General features: G+C 41.4%; 1 protein-coding gene across 3 annotated transcripts in view; it reads left to right on the top strand.

The window, feature by feature from the left end:
* Nucleotides 1–739: 739 nt before the first annotated feature.
* The window catches only part of LOC126259659 (mothers against decapentaplegic homolog 4), a 171,667-nt gene continuing 152,583 nt past the window's right edge, over nucleotides 740–19,823 (top strand). For 2 of the 3 annotated variants that reach the window (XM_049956594.1, XM_049956591.1), the window contains exons 1-3: nucleotides 740–974; nucleotides 1,291–1,439; nucleotides 3,504–3,608. In XM_049956594.1, the coding sequence (XP_049812551.1) occupies nucleotides 920–974; nucleotides 1,291–1,439; nucleotides 3,504–3,608 (309 nt within the window). In that variant the 5' untranslated portion in view covers nucleotides 740–919. Of the gene's footprint in view, nucleotides 1,197–1,290; nucleotides 1,440–3,503; nucleotides 3,609–19,823 lie in introns of all 3 variants that reach the window. The other variant, XM_049956592.1, reaches the window with a different exon arrangement.

Raw genomic sequence — 19,823 nt, 5'->3', positions numbered from 1 at the left:
ACTGATGAAGCAATTTGCATTAAATAATGTGTCTGTAAGCTCTACTGAAGGAGAAAAATGCAATTTTTTACGTCATTTTCAATAAAGTAAAAACAAAATGGAAAAGATAAACATGCAATTTTTACGTCATTTTCAATAAAGTAAAAACAAAATGGAAAAGATAAACATGGTCTATGTATTATATATATATATATATATATATATATATATATATATATATGTGTGTGTGTGTGTGTGTGTGTGTGTGTGTGTGTGTGTGTGTAGAAAAGAAATGAAGAAATTTCTTTGGTCTGTATTAAACTTTAACAGCTTTAGATCCTTAATTCTGATGTTACATTCTGATTTATTTTTTTTTTTACCGCCTATGGTATCTCATAATCTCTCTTTCATCGTTCGATATTGCGCTAAGGGAATTGACGCCGTGTTGATGTTCGGTCTAGCGTGATGGACTCTCCGCCATTTGACGGTGACGTCCCCTGACGTTGCGTTGTCGTCTAGTGTGAGTTCGTCTTCGGTGGGACATTAAACTTACTTCTCCGTAATATATTGCTAATATGCATTTATATATTGAGCATTTGGTGTTTCTTCTACTACAGTGAGGTAAACATGTAAATATGATGAAATCAATGAATTCAATTTTAGCTGCAATTGGAAACACCTTAGCGTCGGAATCCACAGATGAACTTCCATTAGTTTTGTGCTATCGACATCTGTGGTGCTAATCGGTAGTAGTGTTTTTGTTTCTAGAGCATGTCTGCAGGCAGTGTTTGTGGTTAGGTAATGTAGGAAGCTCAGTGAATTTGCTGTAAACATCTCTGGAGACATGTTTACATTCGTTGTCGTTCAGTGTGGTCGTTGAACATTATGTAGAAACAGTATTGACTGTCATTAAAGGAGTGTTACACTACAAACTGCAAGAATGGTAGGCTTGTCTGGCGGCGGACACCTCTTCAGTCCTGCGGCAACAGCAGAAGGTTTGGATTTTCTGTGACCATCAGTTTAAGTGAAACGCGTAATTTCGAAGATATGGGTGATATCAGTCTTAGTGGAAACATGTAAAAACGTTGTGAATCCTGTTATTTAATTGTATGATACTCAGTAAACCTATATGACTGAATTAAGTATAAACGTAATTTCAAGCTTAGTGGATTTTTTGTGACTGTCAACTCTACTGTATCAATAGCAAGAACTTAAGGGTAGGTAATGGACATCTGTAATAGGAAAGCAGGACGAAACCACGTTTCAGTCTTGTGATGTAAGACGGTGTGAATGTGTTAATATTGCTTACAGATCGAGACATGACTGCTATAACAACAAATGCACCAACATCAGCCGACGCCTGCTTGAGTATAGTGCATAGTTTAATGTGTCATCGCCAAGGAGGAGAATCAGAAGGTTTTGCAAAACGCGCTATTGAAAGTTTAGTGAAGAAATTGAAGGTTGGTACTTTTTAGACTTTAGTTAAGTACAGCAGTTCAGCCGTGTCTTGTGTTCTGATAAACTGATTACTTCGTGTATTTAGGAAGGTAATAACCTAGTCAGCGACGATAACAGTTGTTCGCATTATGGACACCTGTAAATTCATTTCCCAGTTAGTGTCCGCCAAAGTGTTTTAAGTAGTGACAGGCTGGTAGGTTATGTAATTTAATTCACTGCCATTACACAATTCACGTAGTTATCCATATTCACTACCAGTTACTTGTCGATAATCATAGAGTGCTAAGTACAAAATTTATGTGACATAAACTTAACATGATGAATGATTTTGATCATTTGTCCGACACGTCAGTAGTCGCATTATTTCGTGGTACATTATAAATAGTATACTTAAACTTCTTGTCATCAGTCGGCCTCTGAAAATTATATACGGGCACTATGATCGAGTATTAGACCCGTTATTCAGTTTGTATTTTTTTGCGATCTGATCAAATACTTGTGCTTTATATCAGATGAAAAATTACTTCCTAAGAACACATAACATAGTAGAGTCACATATATAGGTACAGTAATCTAATGATATAAGGCCTTAATGTTTTAAAGATCAGTAACAGTAGATATCATTTCTCTTCTATTATATTGACATTACTTTACCAAACTGAAAAGAGGAAATGTGTGTGTAGATCTACCAAACTATGGTAATAGCATAGGAAGAGGAGGATACTGCTTGTAACAACTGTAGAAGTTGTGCAGTATCTGTTTTGAGGCCTTGTAAATCCGAATAACAGTGTGGATACTATGGGTTCCTTGTATCCAACACAGAAATTAGTTTTGACAATATTAGTAGTGAATGACAACAGATCACACTTTTGTCCTTAAAGTTAGTAGGCCTACTTGATTTTAAACGTGGAAGAATCACTAGTGACATGTCAATGCAGAAAAGAACAGAAAGCACTAAAGTAAAGACAAAAAGGACGTACAAACACTGAAGACATTCTCTGTGATCCACTCACCTAGTAGACATCACCTAGATTTGAGTGTGATCCATTTGCGTAGCACTGCTGCACCTACAGGCCCTCATCGTGAAGGAAAGAGCTACTCACAGTGATGGCACTACATATACTTGAAATGAATCATAAAAAGACAAGACATCAGCTTAACACTTTTTCAGAAAATAAAGGTAGATATTGAACATTGTCAAAATGTAATGTCTTTACGATGATTACATTTGTATACAGACTGGAGAACGGTTTGTAGACTTACAGAAGGTTTCCATAGCAATTGAGATGACAAACACATCGGTACAGGTGAAATAACCTTTGTTCAATTAAATAGATTCTTTAATGTTAGTGAATGTTGATATAAAATTGAGTAAGGAATTTTGGGAACTGTTTGTCTGGATAATGGTATTACTGTAAATGAGAGTAAGTAACAAGATGGCCCAGTCTTTCAGACACTGGACTATCATTTGGCAGGAGTGAACTCAAGTGCTCATCCATCCATCCATACGGATTTAGGTTTCTCCACATTTCCCTTCAACACAAGATGAATGCATGAGTGGTTCCTTTGAAAAGTACATATCCAATTTCCATCTCTAGCCTTGTCTGTTTTGAACCTACAGTTCCATCAGAAATGACCTCTTATTCCTGTAATGTGTGCTGCATAAATACATGGACCAATACTGGTAGTTTTCTAGATGCTGTTTTTCTAAAGGAAGTACAGACACGCACACGTGTACTCTCCCGTGGCTGCAGTAAAGCTGTTTGTGAGACATCTCGCTACTGATACAGACATGGTTAACATATATTTTAAATGAGCCATAAAGAGGGAAAATTATAGGCCCAGTTGATTATAAACTGTAAAACAATTTATTAAGGACTTTGATTATGCTAGGGAATCTTCTCGATTGCTTCACCACATCATGGCGATTTAGTCCCAAATTCTTACATACTTCTTAAATATGTCTTCAGTTAGTGGTGATAAAATTGTATCACAAACAGCCCAAGTTAGCATAAGAAAAACTAATTTATTGTTGCTGACTAAAACAATGAAATTCTTCTTTGCAGGAAAAGCGTGATGAACTGGACAGTTTAATAACAGCCATTACAACAAATGGGGCTCATCCAAGTAAATGTGTTACAATTCAGCGTACTCTGGATGGCAGACTGCAGGTGACCATGACTTGAAGATGCATATTATCATCCCAGTACTTAGTAGACAAATCATACTGTAATAATCATATAACAAAGTGAATGTATGAAATCTGTAGATAAGCACTGATTATAGATAAATTAGGCATGACACTGAACATACTGAGCAAAGTAATTTTAGTATTCAGTCTCTGCCAGTGGCATTTATATACAAAAGGCCTTATAAATATGTACAATATATTCTGTCTATATTTGTATTCTTGTGTCTCTGACAGGCTAAAAGTCTAAAACAGGGACAGTGTCAGTCAGGGTGTGGCTTATCTAAGGTACATTGGTTGACAAGTGCCTGTTTCAAGTAGCCATTGGAAAGACAGTTTTAGGGGAACAATGAAAGATGATAAAGAGGTGATGCATTTTAGTGCCACAATTGAAACTATTCAATATTCTTCACTGGTTATGTTGGATTTGTTAGGTCACAGAAGGGTGTCATAGATTCCTGTCACCACAATATATGTAATTTTTTCTACCTCTTTGAAATGAAGGCTCTCTTGGGATTGAGCTGTAGTGTAACCTGAGGCCTGGGTTAGATTGGAAGGTGATAATGTGATTGTAAATTGACAAAGCTGGAGATTTTGAGAAAAAAATCTGCTGCTGCTACCAATGTATGTCATGGAAAAAACTCAGCTAGTTGATAAATAGTCAATTTAGAGATTTTTGGCTTTACGTCATTTGCCACAAAATTATTTTTGTTTGTAGGCCTTTGGCAATATCTTGCAAACTTTTAGAATTATGATCACTGTTCTCCCAAATTCGTAGCACGCACTGTGATTATTTTGACTTCAGTATCTGATATAGTTACTTCAGCTACTTATTATTCCATATATTTAATAGTGTGTTTCCAGTTGTTGTGCCAAGTTATTTTTTCATTTTATGCACATTGTTTGAGTGACCGGCCCATCCTTTTTTTTCAGTTGCTGTGAATTTTGTTGTGTGTACTCACTGCTCAGACTTGAACCAAATTGTGAGCTACTGTTGGTCCATTTATAGCAGAGTTAGACTCATGATGTCACCTATGCCCTTTGATGCGACTCATGACGCCAACTATGCCCTTTGAGGCTCTTTTGTTTTTCAGAGCCCCCACTGATATTCTGTGAAACACAAATTCTCTAGCATTTTCCCGGCACTGAAGGGCAGCAAGTCCACCACTGTAGCTGAGTTGACAGCGTGCCGGCTTGTCATGCCAGGGGCTCTGGTTCGATTCCCGGGTGGGTTGGAGATTTTCTCCGCCCAGGGACTGGGTGTTTGTGTCATCTTTCATCATCATCATTTCATCCTCATCGATGCGCAAGTTGCTGAAGTGGTGTCACCTCAAAAGACTTGCACCAGATGATCAGGTCTACTCGCTGGGAGGCCCTCCCCATACGATATTCCTCTTTCCATGGGCAGCAAGACCTTAATGACCTCACCAACCATCATGTACATCAGGGCTGAGAATTTGTGGTTTGCACAATAACAATGTGGGCTCCGAAAAACCATGAAAGGACGTAATGGGCATCAGGACACAAATTCAGCTATAGTTAGTGACATGAGGCCAATTATAATTCACAATCCAGGTAACAAACACAAATAAAAGCGAAATTTGCAGCACCTGAAGAAGACAGCTGGGTTAGTTGTCATAATTTTATGCATAAAATGGAAAAAACGATTTGTCAGAACACCTTAAAGCACGCTGTTAATAGACCACACCAATAAAACATGAGAGATCACATATTGTCTGTTTGATGCTTTATAATTCGGTAGTTACATCCAGTTGTGGGCATAGCCCCTTGCATTCTTGTCTCAACACAAGCTTCCACAAAACATGTATTTCATTGCATAGCCCTGTTCTATATTCTTGCCTCTGAGATGTTTAATCTGTGAAATGTAACACGAAGAATTTATGCTAAATAAATAACAGAACACTTTGCATAGACCTAATAAGGAGCTGGAGCTGTTACTCGCACATGTAATGACATAGACCTTTTTAATTAGATAGATGCCTCAAATTACAAAACTCAGTTTTAGAAGAACTGTGAAGTATAAACTGCAGCAAAAGATATGACAATAATGTCCATTTATATATAATGCTTCTCTGCTGAAGACCAAAGCAGAGTTTTAAATTTTTCATGCAAAATGCATTAATGGTTGCACACGGGCATAATGCATCCTATCTGAAAGTCTCTACAGGCCTATGACACAGGTAGGCGCCATCATATCTTACTTACGCTTCATGAGTGGGATCTTTGGGGCCCACTCCCGATTTTTATCCGCCAGTTCCTGTTCCATTGGTCGTTCAGGGTTCGGGTTGGTACTGTTTTTAGTTCTCCACGGACCCAGGAGAATGGCATCCCACAGGGTTCCGTATTGAGTGTACTTCTTTTCCTCATTGCTATAACTGGACTTGTTGCCTCCTTTGGTCGTTTGCTCTGTATGTGAATGATTTCTGCATTTGGGTTAGTTCCTCTTCGATGGCATCTGCAAAGCAGCAGCTCCAGGTTGCTATATGGCATGCCTCTGCATGGACCCTCTCACACGGGTTTCAATTCTCTCCTTTAAAATCGCGGGTGTCCACTCCTATTGCCATACTGCAGTCCACCCCGATCTGGAGTTCTACCTCGATGCACAACGATTACCTGTGGTTCCACAGTTTTGTTTCCTGGGTCTTCTTTTTGACAAGAAGCTCACTTGGCTGCCTCATATCAGACTTCTGAAGATAGGATGTTTCCGTTAACGCAATGTCATTTGCTTCCTTGCCCACACCCCTTGGGGTGCGAATCATTCCACTCTTCTCTGCCTTTATTGGTCTTTAGTGCTGTCTCGCTTGGACTATAGTTGTCAAGTTTATGGTTCGGCTGCTCCTTCCACACTGCACCTCCTGGATCCGGTCCACCATCGTTGTATCCGTTTGGCCACTGGTGCCTTCCCTACTAGCCCTGTTGATAGTCTCCTCGTTGAAGCTGGGATCTCCCCCCCCCCCCTTTTCTGTTCGGTGGTCCCAGCTTCTGGTTTCTTATGCAATCACTGTCCGTTCCTCTCCCACTCGTCCTTCCTATTCTATCCTGCTCCCAGACCAAGGACATCGCCCACCTGATTCCTGCCCTTGGGCGGGTTTACTGATTTTCAGCTTCCTTCTTTGTCCTGTCTCCCACGTTCCCTCCCCAACACCCCCCCCCGCCCTCCCTTGGTTAGTTCCTTGGCCCCGGATTCTGATGGATCTCTGCCGAGGTCCGAAAGATTCTGTTCCCCCGATGGTGTTCTGCTGTTTTTTCCGCAGAATTTTATGAGAGTTTCAGGATGCTATTGTTTTTTACACTGATGGCTCTAGATCTGCTGATCATGTGGGATATGCCTTCACGTCCTGTGTTGGGATGCAAAATCCCAACTGCGTGTGGGGTGTTTACTGCTGAATTGATGGAAATTTCCCAGGCCCTTACCTTTATTAAACAGTCCCAACTCTGCCGCATTTTGTTATGTATGGACTCAATGAGTGGCCTTCGGGCTATTGACCAGTGTTTTTCCTGCCATCCCTTGGTCTCTGCCATCCATGACTATCTCGCTGATCTTCACCATGCTGCTTGTTCCGTTGACTTCCTTTGAGTCCCTGGTCAAGTGGGTATCCCAGGTAATGAATGAGCTTGCTGATCGTTCGGCTGGGGGAGCAGTCACTTAACCCCTGTCCCCTTCCCTGTAACCCCTCCTGCGGCGGATTTACGGCTTCATATCAAATCCCACTTCGCACAATCATGGGCCAACTCTTGGGAGGATACCTCCCTGTCTAATAAACTTTGTGCGATTAAGGTGACACCTGTCCCATGGCATTCTTCCTTCCGCCTCTCCCGAAAGGACTTGACCACTCTGTGTTATCTCTGCATCGGCCATACCTGGCTGACCATGGTTTTCTTTTGCGTAATGAGCCACCTCCTCTTTGTGGTTGTGGGGCCTTCCATTCACTAGCCCACATTTTGGTGAAATGCCCCCTCCTTTTGGCTTTGCGTACTAAGTACGGACTTCCCCGCACATTACCTTTAATATTGACAGACGATTCCCGGATGGTGGAACTGGTTCTCAGTTTCCTCCATGAAAGTGGTTTTTATTTTTAGTTTTAAGGTTTTTAATCTCTCTCTGGAGTAGGGCCAGGGCGGTGAGGGTTGGGGTGTCTCCCACTGTAAGCTGTGTTTGGAGATTCCTGACTCCCCTCCCTGGCCAAGATCCTCTTTTATCTCCCTTTTACTCTGTTTTTATCACTTTTTAGATTTGGTTAGTTTCCTTTTACAATACGCACTTTTACATTCTAGTGGTTGAATGGTTTTAAGTAGCAGGTGGTCTTGCCTGTACTGCATTGGGGTGGGATATTTCCTGCCTCTAGCATAGCCTGGGGTTGCCCACTTGCTGACTTCCCTCCTTTTGTTTTCACCATTGACAACACGACTGCACTTTTACGTCCCCCCCCCCCCCCCCCCTCTTGTGAGATGTAAATCCGTCCGAATAGACCACCTTTAAAACAAGGGACTGATTACCTTGCTGTTTGGTCCCTTCAACCACAATCAACCAACCAGTTCCATATGCACAGTCGCTGTGCTGGTTGGGATGCTGGTAATACTTTGGAACTCATATTCTGCTGACTTCATTTGACTTTTTTACAACCACCATCCTCAATGCTTGATGGTCCCTGTCTGTCAGTACATAAGGGCTGTCAGGCCATTGTTTAGCTGCAGTTGTTCCTTCACATTTACGCTTCACAATCACATCACTAACAGTCGACTTTGGCTCCTGTGGGTGAGTCGAAATGTCCGTGATAGATTTATTACTCAGGTGAATCCAGTAATTAATAATTTATTAATTTTAAGTCACATAGCTCTCTGACAAAACCGCTCAGTTGTTACTACTACTTTACTGACAACACAATACTCCCCACATCCTTTTATACAGGCAGGTCCACGTCCCGTGACATCTAGGGTCAGTTCCACGTTACATAGAGGTGTCCAGATAATTTTCAACAGATTTTGTAAATAAAACTTCAGTCCATAGTACCAAACAAATAGTATTTCAGAACAGAGCTGCAGCTTTTTGTTAATTGAAATTTAATAGTAGAAGCAGATTAACATTATTAGTTAATCATTAATTGCTGCAGAAGATGGTGTGTTAATAATATAGCGTGTTCTCGGGATATTCATATTCCGCTTCATTGAAATAATTTTTCCGTATGAGATTTTTTTTAAGTTCTCACTTTCCTCCTATTCAGTTACAGGGGTTAGCTTTGTTATAAATTTGTGTGCTGTATCCAGCAAACCGTAAAAATTTTATTTATTCCAGTGATGGAAGTGAGGCTGAGAGGGATCTTGGGATCTGAGGAACCTGCCTTTCTTTTTTAACTTCCTCCACTCTGTCCTCTCTTCTCCCCACAAACCAAGCTGTTAATTCCAAAAACAAGGTAGTGTATGTACTTTCACACTAAGATGACGAAAGTCATGGGGTAGCTGTATCTACAGAAACACATGGTGGTAGTATTGTGTAAACAAGTTATAAAAGCTTAGTGAATTGGCAGAGCTGTCATTTATACTCCAGTGGTTCATGTGAAAAGATTTAACAGACTTTGAATGTGGGTAGGTAGTTGGAGCTAGAAACATGGGGCATTCCATATCGTAAATCGTTGGGGAATTCAATATTATGAGATCTATAGTGTGCTGAGAATGCCAAATTTCAGGCATTACATTTGACCACAGACAATGCAGTGACTGATTTTCTTCACTTAATGACTGAGACCCCACCTGCTGCCCCCCCCCCCCCTACCCCCAACCCCCAACCCAAGGGGGCTCCCATCTCTTCTTATGAGTATGTGTTTGGCTACCATGAGGCCCCAGCACTTGCAGCATTACTTCCTTCCCATTCTGCGAGCTTATACTCCCACAACTTTTCATTAAATAAATACATGGTGCCCATTGGTGGGTTTGCCTGTGACAAATTTTCAAAATTCTCCTAAGTGCAGATCATGCAGGGAAGCTTGGCCAATGCAGTCTCCACCTTTCTGTCTTTCCGTTTCTGCGCCCTTCCCTTTAATAAGATAGTACACCCAAAACCCAGTGTGGTAGCCATCTCGTTGTGGGAATGGCAGGTGGGGGGGGGGGCTCGTCATGTACCTGCACGGTGGTGGCCCCCTGACCACGCAGGCGTTGCTCTGTTGGTGCCTGAATTGGAAACTCATAATCTATGCCAAGGAGCGTGCGCCTGTCATGACTGGAGCACAGGGAATTTGAGCGACAGAATAGTGGCCAGGTAGCCATTGCTGAGGCTGGGTGGGGAGAGCCCCCGTTCAGAATGGTTGGCACCATGGCGGATGAGCCACAAATGAAGCAGATGAAGTTATCTCCCACTGGCAGCCAATGGTGCAGCAGTCTCTGGGGAAGGAAAGTTCTCATTTAATGCGGAGAGAGATACAACCCTAAAATGTTCCCTTCTGTTTCTAGACCATGGGAGGAACATAGAGCTAAGTGCCAAGTAGAGAAACACTGATGGAGATACCTTCTAGGCCACAAAGCCCTTATTCTTTGTGGAGACCACAGAAGACAAGTTTGGGGAAGTTTCCGCCATCCCTAAAATGGAAAGTGGGTCAGTTTTAATCAAAACAGCATCCCCTGCCCATTCACAGATGGTACTGACTTCTAACAAGCTGGGTGACATACCAGTGGCTGTCAATCCCTGTAATAGTCTAAATATGGTTCTGGGCAACGTTTCCCACAGAGACCTGCTCTTGCGATCTGATGATGAGTTATGCGCCAACTTGGAGTGTCAGGATGTCCACTTTGTCTATTGTGTCCATAGGGGGCCAAAGAACAATAAAGTTGCTACCACTGCTTTCATCTTGACCTTTGAGGACAATTTATTGCGTGAAAAGATCAAGGTGATAGTATACCTATGCGATGTGAAACTGTATGTTGCCCCCATGTGACGCTTCAAGTGTTTGAAATTTGGACACGTCTTCACATTGCAATGCTAGCCCCATCTGCAGAGATTTTAAATGACCGCTGCACAGGAATGCTGCTTGAGCGCCTTCCCCCATCTGTGTCAAACTTGGAAAGCAACATTCTCTGTGCCCACCAGATTGCACCATTTTCCCGAGAGAGAAGAAAATACGAGAATAGAAGACTCTCGACAAACTAACTTACCAAGAGGCAAAGAAGTAGTATGAGCGGTTGCACCACACATGTACAACAGTGTCACATGCTACAGCTATGACGATGTCGCATCCTTTGGCGGCGGTACTCCCACCTGTTCCACCTCCAACAGTGGGCCGTCAGGGCCATTCGACCATGCCTGCGCTCCTTTCCTCCCCCCCCCCCCTTGTCCCCCCCCTCCCCCTGACAGTTGGGGCTCTCCTCTTGCTGCTTCCCCCACACCTAATTTAGGGTCATTACCTTCCCACCCATGTCCCCAGGAACATTGGCTCCCACCTCCCAGCTAGAGACAAATCAATTTCTCTCGACAGGAAAAGGTCCCTCTGGACACTTCTGTTCAAGGTTTCTATCAGTCTGCAACCAGACACCAGCCAGAGGCTGGAGACACAGGGTGCAGGTCATAGGGCTTCACGATCATCATTACCTGAAACTGATTCAGAGGAGGCCTCACAGTCATCCAAATCCTCGAAGGAGAGGAAAGATAAGTAGTAGTCCTCCAAGAACAGTGATATCACGATGGCCCCCACACCACCAAATCTCCCGTTCCACTTGTGTGGCTGACGGAGATTCTGGCAGCCCCTGAGGCCCCAAGTTTACCACACAATCAAATCCAAAACCTATGTGTGTTGATGCCATAACACCTCAACCAGTGGCAGTGGGTGACCCTGGACATAAACTGTCTCTTTGGTCTCTTCATGGCCTCACAGTATGTTGACAACATTATTCTCCAGTGGAATAGTAGTGGTTTTTTCCGCCACCTAGCTGAGCTACAACATCTTTTAAGCACTTCTCCTGCCTTCTTCATAGCTCTTCAGGAGACTTGGTTTCCAACGTTGCAGACCCAGGCCCTTTGTGGGTACCGGGGGATATTATAAGAATTATGCTACATACGGCATGTGTCGGACACAGTTCACACATACATTCCAAAAATTCTATAGAGTGAAAGTGTGCCTCTTAATACACCTATGGAGGCTATGGTTGTTCAGGTAAGTGCGTTTTGCAGTTCTACCTTCTGGAGTGTTTACGTCCTTCCCAATGGTGAAGTGCCTCATAACATATTGTTTGCATTGGTTTCTCAGCTCCCCCAACAGTCTACTCCCCCCTGCCCCTACCCCCCCCCCCCCTCCCCACCTTTCCTATTCTTGAGTAATTTCATTGTCCATAACCCTTTGTAGTGGAACAATGATCACTGGCCATGGTGAAGACCTCAAAAACTTACTGGCACAAATTCACCTCTGTCTTGTGAATACTGATGTCCCTAAACACTTCAGTGGGATCTGTGTCCAGCCATCCTGATTTGGGTTTTCCGTGATTTCCCTAAATCGCTTCAGGCAAATGCCCGGACACTTCCTTTGAAAGAGCACGGCTGATGTCCCCTAATCTAATGGGAGCAATGACCTCACTGTTTGGTACCCTCCCCCAAATCAACCAACCAACTAACCAACTTCAGTGAGCCACACAGAACTTTCTTGGCCATTGATTTTTCCATCTGTGGCTCTTGTCTTCTCCCATCCATCCACTAGTGTGTCCACAGCGTCGTGTTTGGTAGTGACCTTCCTGATCTTCATGTCTCTCCCTCAGCATAACTCTGCTGGATGCTTGCCCAGATGGGTTTTCAACAGTGTTGACTGGGATGCTTTCACATCTGCTGTTGCCCTTGGCTCCCCACGACACTGATGTTGATGAGGCAATCCAGAATAAAACTACAACCAGTCTTTCGGCAGCAGATTTAGTGATCCCCTGTTTCTCAGGACCACCCCAACGGAAGACAGTTTCTTGTTACTCATTAGGAATCGCAGAGGCCATTAGAGGCCGTAGCCAGGCTCTCCAGGACCATAAGTACCATCCATCGAATGAACGCTGAATTGCAAGGTGTTTTTTTTCCCCCCCCCCCCCCCCCGATCTTCTTCTTACAAGATAAATAAATTTCTTCTGACCATATCACATCGATAAGGCATTGTCGTTGCGATATAAAATTGTTGTAGAAGGAATCCTAATGGTCATAGGTTTTTTCTCCTACTAAATCAAACCGCACTCCAAACTTGTAATGACCACTGTACTGAATATTTTTTAATGCGAGTTTACACTTTTTCCCTTCACACAAAGACAGAGCGTCTCTGTGGTGTCACCACCAGACACCACACTTACTAGGTGGTAGCCTTTAAATCGGCCGCGGTCCGTTAGTATACGTCGGACCCGCGTGTCGCCACTATCAGTGATTGCAAACCGAGCACCGCCACACGGCAGGTCTAGTCTAGAGAAACTCCCTAGCACTCGTCCCAGTTGTACAGCCGACTTTGCTAGCGATGGTTCACTGTCTACATACGCTCTCATTTGCAGAGACGACAGTTTAGCATAGCCTTCAGCTACGTCATTTGCTACGACCTAGCAAGGCGCCATATTCAGTTACTATGTCTTCTGAACAGATAATATTGTGAGTCATGTACTGTCAAGAGCGACGTTCATCATTAATGGATTAAAGTTAAGTATCAAATTAGCTACGTCCGCTTTCTGAATTGTAATTCCTTGTCATGTTCCAGACCTCACGTCAGTATAGTTCTTCCCTCCTCACTCCAGCCTGCGTGAGCTAAAACACATGCATTTCGGCCTCCAATCGTAACATGGTGTTGGCTCTTCTGCCAACACAACAGTCTCCATAAAACATGCTACCACGGAGGCATCAGAAACTAGACAAGTGGTTAATGAATGAAAACTGTTAACAAATGAACATGAAAAACATTGAAATTGGTGAGGTAACATGGATTCTATACCATAAGTTATACAGTCATGTTAGGTTTATCTTCCTGTAAATGACAAGAAAGAGAAAGAGAAGCAAGCTAAAAAATTATATTCTTCTGGCATTCCAGTTTAGGTACACTACAACTGCCGCCCTACTGTGTACTGGTATTGTCCAGACTTTACTGGATGACAGTATGCAGTAGTGGTGCACTTTTCTGGTTGGTTAGGGGTTGTTTATTCTCTGCCCAGAGCAGACATTAAATTACAATTTTTTTTTTATTAACTTTTACCGATTATTTAATATTCACTTGACAAAACTCTTTTGTACAGTAACATCATTTACAATATTAATATACTTTGTTTCTCTTCTCTATGCCTTCCTTATTTCAGGTGGTATTTTCTTATATATTATCCCTGCAGTGGGCATATTGATTGTTTAAGTCAAGTCTCCACTCCACATTGTTAGTGCATAATCATTGCACACTACTGTAGCCAGTCAGTATGTCCACACAGCATCGTGACTCCGTGGGCCTCTTATACCTGTCGGAACCACAACAGAGGAGCCATATAAGTTCCTGTCTTCCAGTTCGTAGACTGCAACAAACTCTTCATCACTGTAGAGACCAAAGAAACCACTTCGTACAATCGGCATGTCGATGATTGGCCTCTCTTTTTTTCTGATATCACAATGAAGGAGCTGTGTAAATTCCTGTCCATTTGTTTGTAGACTACAATGAACCTTAAAACACTGTAGAGTCCAAAAAAGCCACTTTCTACAATCAACACCACGTAGTGCATGTTGCGCCACAATAGAAGGTTTATCCTCGTTTTATCCTTGTGGCAGGCACATGTTGTATTCATGGTAGTAAGTCACCAGTATCACTTTTTGCACCTCACATGGTTCAGGTACGTGTTGCATCAAGATGATGTAATTGTCTTTACATAGTATACAGAAAATATTACATATAATTACAAGGTTATATTCAAGAATCGGAGGTTTTATTTTAGAAGTAAACTTCAATTTTCTTAACATTCTTGAGCTGACACATGTAAGTTTTCCTTCCTCTCTTTTTTGTAACAAAAGAAAAGCAGCCTTATTTTCATTTATTTACATATCCTCCCTTTATTACAAGTGGCCAGAAAAAGGAAACTGAAATAATCTGTCGTCCTTGTGTCTTCTAACAGTAACAGAACACAACTACATTCAGTGATACCTCTATCAACTCAGCGGAAAAGAGATCTATTATCTACAGGGAACTGTGGGTTTTGAATGAAGGAAAAATGTGGATTTTCTGTCCAAACTTCATCTGAAGTTTATCATATCATAATCAAGCATACATTTCATTGTATCTAATGTTTTCATGTGTGCTTATCGTGCTACCTACATGTACTTGTGTTAACTGTTAGACAATTCTTCTTTAAATGTTCTTAGTCTCCCAGCTTAAAAAGTTCCATCATGTACATTTTTACTCATCCGCTCATATCTTGGCCCAGAAGACTGCTCCATTTCCAACTTGCATTTCCACTGGAGTTGGGTTTTACTTCTTGTACTTGCCATACACTTTTATCAGTAATTATGTTCAGATGTCGTAATGGTTTAAAGTTTTGATTGTATTACTTACAGTTCTTAGTATCCCTTCTTATGACTAATGTACATACCCAGAGAGGGGTAGGCATTTTCGCTAGCACAGTTCGCCGTTTAAAATATTATTTGATCTTTACACCGTGTGTCATTTGCCTCATAGTAAATTACCTTTTAACTCATTTTTTATGGTAGTAGATCTTTCCTTTACTTCATAAATTCCTTCACGTACTTTAATCTCCAAATAACTCTCCCACTCCACATACATATCGGTACTTATACATTCATACGCACAACATTTGCAGTACTGTGGGCCCATCTTCAAAGGTACCTACCACCATAATATTGCTGTGTTTATTTGGGATGCGGCTTTGCATCATTCCTTAGAAAGTATTCTTATCAATAATTAAACTGCTAGGTATGTCGTTGCCTGTGGGTCATCTCGCATCACATTCATCCTTTAATCACTTACTCGTACTGGCTCCTTATGTGGGAGTATTATCTTTTTTGTTTACTTTCACCCTCAGCGGAGTTAAATTCTTAGAGTATTCTAAACCTTGTGTTCGTGAACACACGTTTTGTTTTTAATATGAACACAGATATTGTTCTAGGTCCCTTCGACTTACCAGCCGCTTGTTCTGTTTATGCCTGCAGTATTACACAAATGGTTTCATGTGTAACGTTGTGTAATCTAATGTATAGCATAAATAAGCTAGTAGTTATTCTTTTAATATATGGTACTTGATTTTCAGTTCTTTTCTGTATAGTTTGTAGTTTTGTTTAAATACTGTAGTTGGCTTATGTGATAAAAAAGTCCAACTGTAACTCACAGTATCTAGTGTAAATACTAGTTTAATTCAAAATGAGGTGTAATGTTTGTTGAATTTACTTCCCTTTCATTGTCTTGTACATGTTCTTTCATTCCTCTACCCTTTTGTGTAGTAGTGTTTATTTTACTTAATTTAGCTTTATACTTTTCTCAATTCCCTATTCATCGTAAATACTCCTTCTAAATTACCTTAATCCTGTTATATACATATTATTTTATTAATTTAATTTCTGTGCTGGTATCAGTACCGTTGCTTGTTGTGTAGGGTTTTGGTATGTGAACGGTTTTACGTTACCACCGTGCTTTATTAATAAGCCATATCGTTCTGCATGTGCATCAAGTTTCTCGACATGTGCAGTAGTGTATGCAGCATCTACATGTCTCCCACTACTATTCCTATAAGTCAGAATTGCTTCTTCCCTTCACAGCAATCACGTTCCATAGGCCAGAATGTATTTCTCAAACTATGTCGTTAAACACCCTTCCAAATAATCCTACCTTTGTATTACCTGGCAATATCTGAATTTTATCATAGTGATCTTATTGGCCCTGATTAGGTGTTTAATACATGATATGTCCATAAGTTCATTTACAGTACCTCCTCCCATATATGGTGTAGGATTTGCTTGCTATTGAACTGATATATGTTCTTTCATATTGTGTGTACTGATTGTATTGGTTTCTGTCAATGAACAAACTTTTTCAGGTCTTTATGTGGATACAATCCCTTTCCCTTCCCACTATTGGGATACACTACTCAGTAACATTCTGGATGTGGAATACTGAGTATTACAAATGGTCCAGTGTATAATAATTACCACTTGTGACTGAGTTTCTTGTATTTTGTCAACTTTGGATGGGATCACAGCAACACATCCTGGCCCACTTGGAATTTAGTTACACGTCCTAACCTCTTATCATATGTTTTTATTTATTTATTTTTCCCTAGCTTCTGCCTTTTCCTCTGAGGTTACTAGAGCTTTCTCTTCTCCGCAGTGATTTCTTTTTTATATGTCTTTAGTAAAGGTTTTGCCCATTCGTCTATCATAACTTTCTTGAACGTCAACTCTGTGGGTGTCAAAACAGTAGTTGTGTGTGGTAAATTATTTACGACCTGTTGGAATGATGATAGTAATGCAATCCACTTAGGTGTTTCTGTGGACTATATGTACGGATGAATCGGTTAAACTCTCTGAATACTCTTTCAATTGGGTTGGCCTTCAGATGAAAACAAGATCCTAGTATGTGTTTGATGCTGTATTTACTGACAAATTCTTTCCATTTCATGCTGGTGAAATATGATGCATTGTCAGTCAAGATTATCTTTGACTTTCTTACTCTTCGGAAGTAATCTTCCACTATTCTCCTTATGATTGGTCCTGAAGTTACTGACCCTACAGCATATAATTTGAGGTATTTAGAAGAGACATCATGCAATGCTTTCACATATTTCAGTGCCCCCTTTCCTTGTAGATATGGACCATCTGTGTCCATTGATACTAATTCAAGTGGTTTTGTCAGAATGACGTAATTCGTTCCACCCAGGCTTATTTGTGTGTTGAGTTTTTCAGCATATTATACATTTTCTGATCACTTGTTGTATCCTGCGTTTCATATTCAGGAAATAGCAGTAGGTGGTAATTTTTGCGTGTACATTTGGAGACACTGTAGTTTTCGACAAGTTAAGAGTATACTTAAAAAAAGTTATCAACATAGTCCTCTGGTAAGCAAACACACCAGTTTTCTTGTTCTGGTGTGTGTCTATGAAATAGTGCTTATTGATATGTCATGTAGAACTTGTCTACATTATTGTCCTTAGCTTCCTGTAACTTTTTTCTTACCTTTTGCCAGTGCCAATCCTCTTCTTGCAGATGTCCTAGAGAGCTTTACAGTTTTGCAAAGTATGGTTGATAGGTTCTGTCCTACATTGGTTGGACTGTGATATCTGTTCAGTAAATTCCAAAAAATCATCCAAACCATGTGGCAGTCTCGATAGCACAACAGCCATTATGTGTTGTTCACTCCTAGTGTACACTATTTCAAAACCAAATTCTTGTAAATATAGGCACCATCGAGCTATCTTTCTGTGTAGTAGTTCGCAGGTTAGGAGAAATGAGAGGGCTTGATGATCACAGTAAACGTTTTGTGTCTGCCCCATAAATGATATTCAAATTTTTGAAATGCCTGCATGACAGCAGGTGCTTAGAATTCAGATACAGAGTACGCCCTCTCTCACTCTGTAAGCCTTCTACTTGTGAAGCTAATAATTCTTGGTGTTTGTTTACCATTTAGCTGTTTAATTTGAAAAGACATGCTCCCAGGCCTGTACTTAGACAAAATTCCTGGCTCATGTCAGTGTGGTTTAAAATATCAGCATTGACAAGTGCCTCCTCTATGTTCTCAAGATCTTTTTGCCATTGATTTGTCCATAACCAAATGTTGTTTTTTCTTGGTAAGTGCAATGCTGCATCACTATTTAATAGTTAGTTGGGCACACATTTCCTGAAAAAGGAGGCCGGGCCCAAATATGCCTCGAGCTGTTTCTTCAGCGGGAGTACAGATCACACTACTCTGCTCTGAACTGAATTGTTTCCTCTACCATCTCTCCTCCAGCCCACACATGAACACCTGCATGGTGCACCCCTCAGCCACAGCTTCATCATGAACTTTCACAAGGTCTGAAAGACTCAGTTAATTCCGAGGCCCTCCACCACCAATTATTCTCCATACTTGGCTCATCTGGGGCTTCAGAAGTAGACCATACTAATGGCTCGATGAGGTTTTAGAAGTAGTCCATGCTAATGGCTCACGTAAGCTTTATTTATACTCACATGGGACATATTGAACTGCACTCCTTGCCTGATGGCTGTTGTATTTTCGCTGCAGAGTTAGTAGCCATTTCTCATGTTCGTAAGTTTTTCCATTTCCTGGACCAGTGAGTCCTTCCTCATCTGCAGCGACTCCTTGAGCAATTTGCAAGCTCTTGACCAGTGTTACTTTTGCCATCCCTTGGTCATGGCTATCCAGGATTCCCTGTAAGCCCTTGAACAACATGGACAATCAGTGTCCTTTGTCTGGACCCCGGGCCACGTTGGTGGGATCTCAGGGAATGAACTCGCTGATAGCCCGGCCAAACTGGCTACCAGCAAGACAAATTTTTAGATAAGTATTTCATAAACAGACATCTGATTGGTATTACGCCATCAAGTTTTAGGGATCTGGAATACAGAATGGGTCACTCTGACTTCACCAAACTAACTAGGGGTGATAAAGGAGACTATGAATTTGTGGAGGCCTCTTGCAAGGACTTCACCGTTTTTTGCTGGCTGCACATCGGCTATAATTGGGTGACTTGCTGTAATTTGCTGGCTACACATTGGCCGTAATTGGCTGACTCATCGTCATCTCCTCTCTTACAAGGACGGTCCACATTTTGCTGAATTGTCCCAACCTAGCCATCCCCTGGCAGACTCTTAATCTCCCCAACTTGCTAACCCTCGTGTCAGGGGATTATGCCTCAGCAGCTGACTTAGCCTGCTGAGAGCCAGGCAGAACACTCTGTTGCCTCCTTTGCCCAAATCAGGCTGTTTGTAGTTTTCTTATCTGAATGATTGCGGCCGACTTATCTTAATTAGGTTATAAACAAAATGGAAAGATTACTCTTTTTAAGTAAAATATTAGTCATTATGTACTAAATTGGGTCCTTTGAGTTATGCAGCATTTAACTACATTCTCACCTACACTCTTTGAAAAGATTACTTTGTCTCTGATAAATAGGCTTTTCTGTAGTAGGATTGTCGCCAATACTCTAAGATTCTGTTATCCTCCAATGTAGAAAATCTCTAATATTATTTCACCCATACATTGGACTTCTT

Source organism: Schistocerca nitens, chromosome 5, assembly GCF_023898315.1.
Source record: "Schistocerca nitens isolate TAMUIC-IGC-003100 chromosome 5, iqSchNite1.1, whole genome shotgun sequence".
NCBI lineage: Eukaryota > Metazoa > Arthropoda > Insecta > Orthoptera > Acrididae > Schistocerca > Schistocerca nitens.
This window is presented reverse-complemented; position numbering and strand designations above follow the sequence as displayed.